Source organism: Aquarana catesbeiana, linkage group LG13, assembly GCF_042186555.1.
Source record: "Aquarana catesbeiana isolate 2022-GZ linkage group LG13, ASM4218655v1, whole genome shotgun sequence".
Lineage (NCBI taxonomy): Eukaryota > Metazoa > Chordata > Amphibia > Anura > Ranidae > Aquarana > Aquarana catesbeiana.
In genome coordinates this window covers 141,951,228-141,960,019 of record NC_133336.1, presented here as the reverse complement: position 1 = coordinate 141,960,019, position 8,792 = coordinate 141,951,228, and the positions used below count along the sequence as shown (strand labels likewise).

Sequence of the window (8,792 nt, the reverse complement as noted above, 5' to 3'; positions counted from 1 at the left end):
TATCGTTTTATCTCTGGAATTAATCCCCTTTTTAATGCATGCCAATATTATGTTTGCTTTGTTAGCAGCAGTTTGGCATTGCATGTCATTGCTGAGCCTATCATCTACTAGGACCACCAGGTCCTTTTCCATCCTAGATTCCCCCAGAGGTTCTCCCCCAGTGTATAGATTGCATTCATATTGTTGCCACCCAAATGCATTCTACATTGAACCTCATTTGCCATGTACAATGGAAATTTCCCATGGTGGGTCCCATTGGGTATAGGCAGCCATATGGACGCCTGGACACTTGCTTCTTGGGTGTTAGACCAATCACCCTTAAGAGGCTTGAGCCCTTATTTGTATGATTGGAGCATGGTATCGAGACACCATCTGTTGACCAGGGTGTTCATCACAACCTCCCTAGTCATTCCCCGACAGTTACCATGCCTTATGTATAGGGGGGGAGGTGCTGCGCTAACCAGAAGAAAGCTGTAAATCTCTGTCTGTGGTCAATTAATAAAATGACATAAAATTGCATAATAAATCGCATAAATAAGTGTTGACACTAAAAAACATTCAAGTCTTAATAATCAGCATCATGTGTATGTGAAAAAAAAGTGCATAAAAAATTCTTTTCAATTGGTATATACTAAATGACAAAAAAATTGCATGTTAAATCTCATAAATAAGTGTTGACACTAAAAACATATAAATCTTAGATAATCATGTGCTGGTGCACAAAGGGACATAAACACTACTTCATGTGAATAATTCTAAATAAAAATACATAGAATAAATCAGAAATAACCATCAAAAACACATCCTTATAAATGGTGCAAAACGTACAAAGGTGATCTAGATATCGCAAATAAAAGACATCAATCCAACGCAATATGGATAATAAATAATATAAATAAATGTCCCAATAATAGTGATCTAAAATATATTGTGCTGGCCTGCGAAACAAATGACCAATGACATGCCAGTAAGTGCAGCAAACTTAAAGCGCCAGTGTAAAAGTCATTGAAGGTGCAAAAGCAAGTTCTGGTGTATTCAATAAAACAACAGTGGGGTGTCTGGGATGCAATTCACTCAGTGTCCTATTTGTGCATAAAACACTAATGTAAGCAGTGGCCCCTTACCTAGCGGTGCTAGATCAACCGCATGAATTGTAGCTAAAACGCCAGGTCCTGAGCCTCAATCGCGTCCCTATATCCACGCTTGCCGGTGTTGGGTTATCCTAATGGCAGCTGATTACAAGTGGCTATGGTCCTATCAGGGGTCCTGGACCAGCGCAGATCCTAGCTCAGCCTCCACATCTCAGGTATGTATGTACAGGAATATGCAGGACAAAGGTACTTGATAGTGAAGTATGTATTAACCAGGTAATGCTTTATTAAAAATCTTTAAGTAGATGTACTCACATAAAAACAATGCAGAGCAAACCTCTCTCATACGAGCAGCGAACTCGTTCTGTGTCTAGCAATGTGAAACAGCCTATTCCGTCCCTACACATGACATCACCGATCATGTGACATAGATGCCACTTTATCTATGTCCCTGATTATGCTGGAGGGATGAGACTTAGCACTTTCTGGTGACCATGCTCTCTCGGCGGGTCTTCACACCCTCCAAGACAAGCTATCTGTCTCATAGCAATAGAGAGACAGGTGCTTACTCACTCACCTGTTTGGTTGACATAGAGGCCTTGTCTCAACCCTCGCATTGTTACTCCATATGGAACAACATATATCCATTTCTCCTTTTAGGATATTACTGGCTAATTCTTGGTTGGAGGTTGATTTAATAAGCCCACACATTTTGAAGGGATCTTCGCTGTTATTGCTCTACTCTGGGCCCCCCAATTTAGCAAATACCACCTATGCCTTCTCTCCTTCCCAATTTCAGCAGCTGAATATTCTTTTTAATGGGAAAAGAGGAATCAATTGGTCACAATTGAATCCAATACGATTAAGGTAAATCTCCTATACATAGAAAAATTGATCTCTGTTTGGTTAATTAGATCTATTTAACCACTTCAGCCCCGGAAAGATTTGCCCCCTTAATGACCAGAGCATTTCTTAGAACTTGGCACTGCGCTACTTTAACTGGTAATTGCGTGGTCATGCAATGCTGTACCCAAAAAAATTTGCGTCTTTTTTTTTTCCCACAAATAAAGGTTTCTTTTGGTGGTATTTGATTGTTCTGATCATTATAAGGTATATATTTACTGATCGTACTATTGCTTTAATTTGGCATCCATTATTAACAGGAAGTGTAGTATATTACACCCACTTCCTGTCCAGCAGATAATCTTTCTACAGTGAAGGAAGCATGATAAAGACCTCCACTATTTCTTAATACTGGCCTTGGAAGCATAAGTCTGTAAGTAGGCTGTCATTAGTTTTCAATTAATTAGTATATGTTCTACTAATTCAACTACATTTCATCTGTTTGTTTGGTAGGATGTTTCTGTCAGGGAGTTCATTCAGCTAGGCCTCATTTGTGCTAGCTAGTGCCTTAACAGTATTGTAGCATGCCTGTTACTATTTGCATTTGTGATGTAATGTTAAATGCTAATGCATATTTTTATAATTTGTGTTTTGCAGTTTTACAAAAAACTAATTCTCAGTAAAGATTACAACTATTAGCCCTTCCTCCTGAGTCTTTATTGGGAAGCTGTTAGCTGTCTGCCAAGCCTTGTACTTTGAACACATTGTGAGGGCAGAACAGTAAAAAGACTTTTAACACAGCGGGCCTAGTCTAAAGAAGAGTTGATTCATTCTGCTCATCATCCGCTAACCTCTACAGCCACAGACATTACAAAGAAGTAATCTGTTTCATCATGCAGAATACAGACAAGGATACTACACCAGTCATCTCTCAGCATACACAAGCAGAGGAAAGCGTACACAATATGCCAACCAACAGGTCACGCTGCACAAGCTCCAGAGTCCCTAGTCAGTCGGATCAGACATCAGCTAGTGCTGAATCTGCCAGGTCCAAGCTCACTAGCTCTAGACATTCAAGCTGTTCTAACCTGTCATCCACCAGTGCTGCAGCTGCCAGGGCCCATGCAAAAGCAGAAGCCGCGCGTGCACTGGCTTCCTATGCAATACGTGAAGCTGAAATGATAAGAGAACAGGGCTGCATAGATGAAGAACATCATATGATTAAAGCTAAAAGTAAAGCTGAAGCACTTAGAAGAAAAGCAGAGGTGAAAGCATCTTTACATATTATCAAGCAAGAAAAAACAGCTTCAGCAGCCTTAGCTGAAGCCGAGGTGCTCATGAGAGCTGCAGAAGAACAGTACAGAGAGCACTCGGTGATAGATACCCAGATGACACCACTCAGTGCAATCCAACGCACTTGTGAGTATGTACAATTGCACGCGAACATGGACACTGATCAACAGTCAAATGATGCATTAGAATCATCCAGGGTCCCGCTAGCAGCAGGCAACTTTGATATCGCTCGATGCTACAAGACTGAACCAGAACTTTACAATAACAAGCCAAGTAGTTACATACTCAGAGACCAATCTGTTGTTCCTTCAGGAAATCAAACGAATGGTGACATAATCCCTCCACGGGAAAATAAAAATCCGGCCTATAGCAGAAAAACTTGCAGTAAACGAGAACAACCACATGACTATAGTGGGTTTAACCAAACATCCCAACCGTCTTACCAGCCACAGACATGCCCTGTGTTTGTTCCCAGAAAATGCCCACCTGAGGCAGCAGGAGTCACAGATGTGACAAAATACTTGATACGCCGTAAAATGGTGAGCTCTGGTCTCCTGAAGTTTGATGATCGTCCAGAAAACTATTGGGCCTGGAAGTCATCTTTTCTAAGCAGCACCCAAGAATTAAATATGAAAGACAGAGAAAAGCTTGATCTACTCTCCAAATGGCTCGGACCAGAGTCCACTGAGCAAGCCAAAAGAATCAGGTCAGTACATGTCCATGATGCGACAGCAGGGCTTACAATGTTATGGCAGAGATTGGAAGACTGCTATGGGTCACCTGAAGTAATTGAAGATGCACTTCTGAAGAAAATTGAAAATTATCCAAAAATAACAAACAAAGACAATCAGAAGCTGAGAGAACTTGGTGACATACTTTTAGAGCTGGAGGCGGCAAAGGCTGGTGGATACCTGCCAGGCCTCTCATATTTGGATACAGCACGTGGAGTAAAACCGGTAATCGAGAAGCTTCCTTACAGCTTACAAGAAAGATGGATCACGCAAGCATCAAAATACAAGGAAGATCATCAGGTAGCATTTCCACCTTTCTCCTTCTTCGCCAAATTCATTGTGAATCAAGCTAAAATACGCAATGACCCAAGCTTCGCCTTTTTGAACATGGGAGGCTCCAGTTCTGTAAAGACAGAGAAACAACCTTCAGTGCACAATAAAGAACGCAGAGCAACAGTGTCTGTACGGAAGACAGAAGTACCGACTGAGTTTGAGGCCAACCAGGATAAAAGCTCAGGAATGCAAATTGAGGACCCAGATAAGCAGTGTCCACTACATAACAAGCCTCATCCACTGAGAAAATGTCGCAGTTTCAGATGCAAGACAATAGAGGAGCGCAAATCCTATCTTAAGGACAAGCGCATTTGTTTCAGATGCTGTGGTTCAACTCAACATGTTGCTAAAGACTGTGTGAAGACAATTCGATGCAAAGAATGCAATAATGACAACCATCTGTCTGCTTTACACCCAGGACCAGCACCATGGAAAACAGAGAATCCGGTAACCCAAGAAGATCATGGTGGGGAGCAAAATGAGAGTGCATTACCAGCAATAACCTCAAAGTGCACTGAGATCTGCACAAACACATTTAGCTCTAGATCATGCGCCAAGATATGTTTAGTCAAAGTGTATCCTGCAGGCCTCAGAGAGAAGGCAATCAGAATGTATGCAGTCTTAGATGAACAAAGTAACAGATCTTTGGCAAGAACAGAGTTCTTTGACCTCTTCGGTGACAGAGGAAGTCCAACTCCGTATACTTTGAAGACATGTTCAGGAGTTGTGGAGACATCAGGGAGAAGAGCAAACAACTACATCATCGAGTCATTAGATGGGAAAACGCAGCTGACTCTGCCCACTCTCATAGAATGTGATATGATACCAGATGATAGATCAGAGATACCCACACCTGAAATTGCATGTTACTACCCTCATCTGATGCAAATATCAGACAAGATTCCAGTACTGGACCCAGGTGCTGCAACTATCCTTCTACTTGGAAGAGACATACTGAGAGTGCACAAGGTCAGAGAGCAATACAATGGGCCACACAATGCACCATTTGCACAGCGTCTTGACCTTGGATGGGTCATCATTGGCGATGTATGTCTGGATGGAGCTCACAAGCCGGCAAAAGTGAATGTCTACAAAACAAACATGTTGCAAAATGGCCGCACATCATGTCTTAGCCCCTGTACCAACAGGATGCAGATTAAAGAGAGACTAGTCAACCCAATACAACAGCAGAGAGTTCAGAGTTACATGGAGGCCATAACCTCATCTAAAGATACAGATGAGCTAGGATGCAAGGTGTTTGAAAGAACGCGAGATGATGACAAACCAGCACCATCTGTTGAAGATAGCCTCTTTCTTGAGATCATGGACAGAGAAGTCTTTATAGATGAGTCAAACAGCTGGGTAGCTCCACTACCTTTCCGTTCACCCAGACGTCACCTTCCTAACAACAAAGGACAAGCAGTGAAGCGTCTCACCTCGCTGCGACGCACTCTAGACAGAAAGACAGATATGAAGGAACACTTCCATGATTTCATGCAAAAGATCTTCGACATTGGTCAAGCTGAAATAACACCACCATTGGAAGAAAAACAAGAATGTTGGTACTTACCAATATTTGGAGTGTATCATCTTCAGAAACCAGGACTGATACGAGTAGTATTTGACTCCAGTGCAAAGTATGAAGGCCTTTCCCTAAACGATGTCCTCCTCAGTGGACCTGACCTGAATAATACACTCCTTGGAGTCCTCATCAGGTTCCGAAAAGAACGCGTTGCAGTAACAGCAGATGTACAACAAATGTTCTACTGTTTCCTTGTCCGCAAAGATCACAGAGACTACCTGAGGTTCCTGTGGTATGAAAACAATGACTTTAACAAAGATGTTACAGAAGATAGGATGAAAGTACATGTGTTCGGGAACAGCCCCTCTCCAGCTGTAGCTATCTACAACCTGAGACGAGCAGCACAGGAAGGTGAAGAAGAGCATGGAACAGATGCTAAACAGTTTGTCATGAGAAATTTTTATGTAGACGATGGACTCGCTTCTTTCTCCAGCAACGAAGAGGCTATCGACATCCTGAAAAGAACAAGAGAGATGTTAGCAGAATCTAACGTAAGGTTACACAAAATAGCGTCCAATAGCAGCAAAGTCATGGAAGCGTTTCCCTCAGAGGACCGTGAAAAAGACCTCAAGGACCTGGATCTAGGAACAGATTCACTGCCCCTTCAAAGAAGTTTAGGGCTCAGTTGGGATCTCAAAACCGACAGCTTTACATTTAGAGTATCCAGAGAGGAGAAGCCATTCACGGGAAGAGGTGTCTTGTCCACGGTCAACAGCCTTTACGACCCCCTAGGATTTGTAGCCCCCATAACCATGCAAGGCAAGGCTCTTATGAGAGAAATTACTACTGAACATGAACAAAGTGAATGGGATACGCCTCTACCTAAGGAGAAAGAAATGCAGTGGAAGTTGTGGAAGGACTCATTAATAGAGCTTGAACAACTTATCATCCAAAGGTCATATGTCCCTGTTTCTTTGTCTGCCACGAAGCAAAGAGAATTGTGTGTATTCTCAGACGCATCCACTATGGCAATAGCAGCTGTAGCCTACCTTAGAGTAATGGACTTTGAAGGACAAAGTTATGCTGGGTTTATCATGGGAAAGTCCAAACTAGCTCCACGTCCTGCTCACACTGTTCCACGTTTGGAGCTTTGTGCTGCTGTCTTAGCAGTGGAGATGGCAGACTTGATCGTTGCAGAACTTGACATTGAAATTCATGCAGTGAAGTTTTACACAGACATCAAGATTGTGTTAGGATATATTCACAATGCTTCAAGAAGATTCTACATGTACGTGTCAAACAGAGTGATACGCATCAGAAAGTCCACACGGCCAGAACAGTGGCACTACATCAGTACGGATAAAAATCCAGCCGATCATGGGACTAGACCGGTTCTAGCGGCTGCCCTTAAGCACACTAACTGGTTTTCAGGACCATCTTTTTTGACTAGATCAGAAATCGAAGAGACCACTCAGTTTGAGACATTTGAACTTGTAGAACCAGATAACGACAAAGAAGTACGTGCACAAGTAACAGCGTTTAGTACCATAACTACTAGAGGTAACCTTGGCGCACACAGGTTTGAAAGATTCTCCAGCTGGAAGTCACTCATTCGAGCTATAAGAAAGCTTATTCACCTAGCCAAATCCTTCTGTAGAGCTACAAACACTGACAAGTGTAATCATCTTATGCAAGCAAAAATCATCATCATTAGATATGTTCAGCAAGAAGTTTTCAAAGAAGACATCAAGTGCCTTCTTAAAGGAGAAGGGATCTCCAAACACAGTCACGCAGAAAATGGCAAGTTGACAAGCCTAACCTGCAAGTCGGAGATGTTGTCCTACTAAAAGACGCTTAGGTCCACAGAAATGAATGGCCAGTTGGACTCATTGTCGAGACTGTACCTAGTAATGATAGTAAGGTTAGAAAGGTCAAAGTTAAAGTCATGAGACAGGGCACCCCTAAGATGTACTTTAGACCTAACTCTGAAGTTGTTTTACTTCTTAAAAATGAAACATAGTGGTATAATGTTCATTATGCCAGGTGGGGAGTGTTCTGATCATTATAAGGTATATATTTACTGATCGTACTGTTGCTTTAATTTGGCATCCATTATTAACAGGAAGTGTAGTATATTACACCCACTTCCTGTCCAGCAGATAATCTTTCTACAGTGAAGGAAGCATGATAAAGACCTCCACTATTTCTTAATACTGGCCTTGGAAGCATAAGTCTGTAAGTAGGCTGTCATTAGTTTTCAATTAATTAGTATATGTTCTACTAATTCAACTACATTTCATCTGTTTGTTTGGTAGGATGTTTCTGTCAGGGAGTTCATTCAGCTAGGCCTCATTTGTGCTAGCTAGTGCCTTAACAGTATTGTAGCATGCCTGTTACTATTTGCATTTGTAATGTAATGTTAAATGCTAATGCATATTTTTATAATTTGTGTTTTGCAGTTTTACAAAAAACTAATTCTCAGTAAAGATTACAACTATTAGCCCTTCCTCCTGAGTCTTTATTGGGAAGCTGTCTGCCAAGCCTTGTACTTTGAACACATTGTGAGGGCAGAACATTGATCACCTCTGCGTTTTTTATTTTTTGCGATATAAATGAAAAAAGACCGACATTTTTTAAGAGAAATTTATATTTTCTACTTCTACTAAAAAAAATACCGTAAACTCTAGTCATACGTTTAGGCCAAAATGCATTCAGCCACATGTCTCGGGTAAAAGAAAAAAACTCAATAAGCGTATATTTATTGGTATGCACAAAAGTTATAGCGTCTACAAACTAGGGTACATTTTTCTGGAATTAACGCAGCTTTTAGTTTATGATTGCCTTTCTTATTTCTTGAGGTGCTATAATGGAAGGGCAGTACAACCCCCCCCCCCCCCAAATGACCCCATTTTGGAAAGTAGACACCCCAAGGAATTTGCTGAGAGGCTTGTGGAGCACATTGAATGTTTTATTTTTTGG

General features: G+C 41.5%; 1 protein-coding gene across 1 annotated transcript; it reads left to right on the top strand.

Moving 5' to 3' along the window:
* The first annotated feature begins 2,236 nt into the window (after positions 1–2,236).
* Positions 2,237–8,278, top strand: LOC141117821 (uncharacterized). The gene is made up of 2 exons (XM_073610856.1): positions 2,237–2,367; positions 2,592–8,278. The coding sequence occupies exon 2, from the start codon at positions 2,828–2,830 to the stop codon at positions 7,658–7,660; it is 4,833 nt and encodes a 1,610-aa protein (XP_073466957.1). The 5' UTR covers positions 2,237–2,367; positions 2,592–2,827; the 3' UTR covers positions 7,661–8,278.
* Positions 8,279–8,792: the final 514 nt, after the last annotated feature.

Excerpts from the sequence above, each read along its gene's own strand:
- LOC141117821 (XM_073610856.1), top strand. The coding sequence starts at position 2,828 with ATGCAGAATACAGACAAGGATACTACACCAGTCATCTCTCAGCATACA.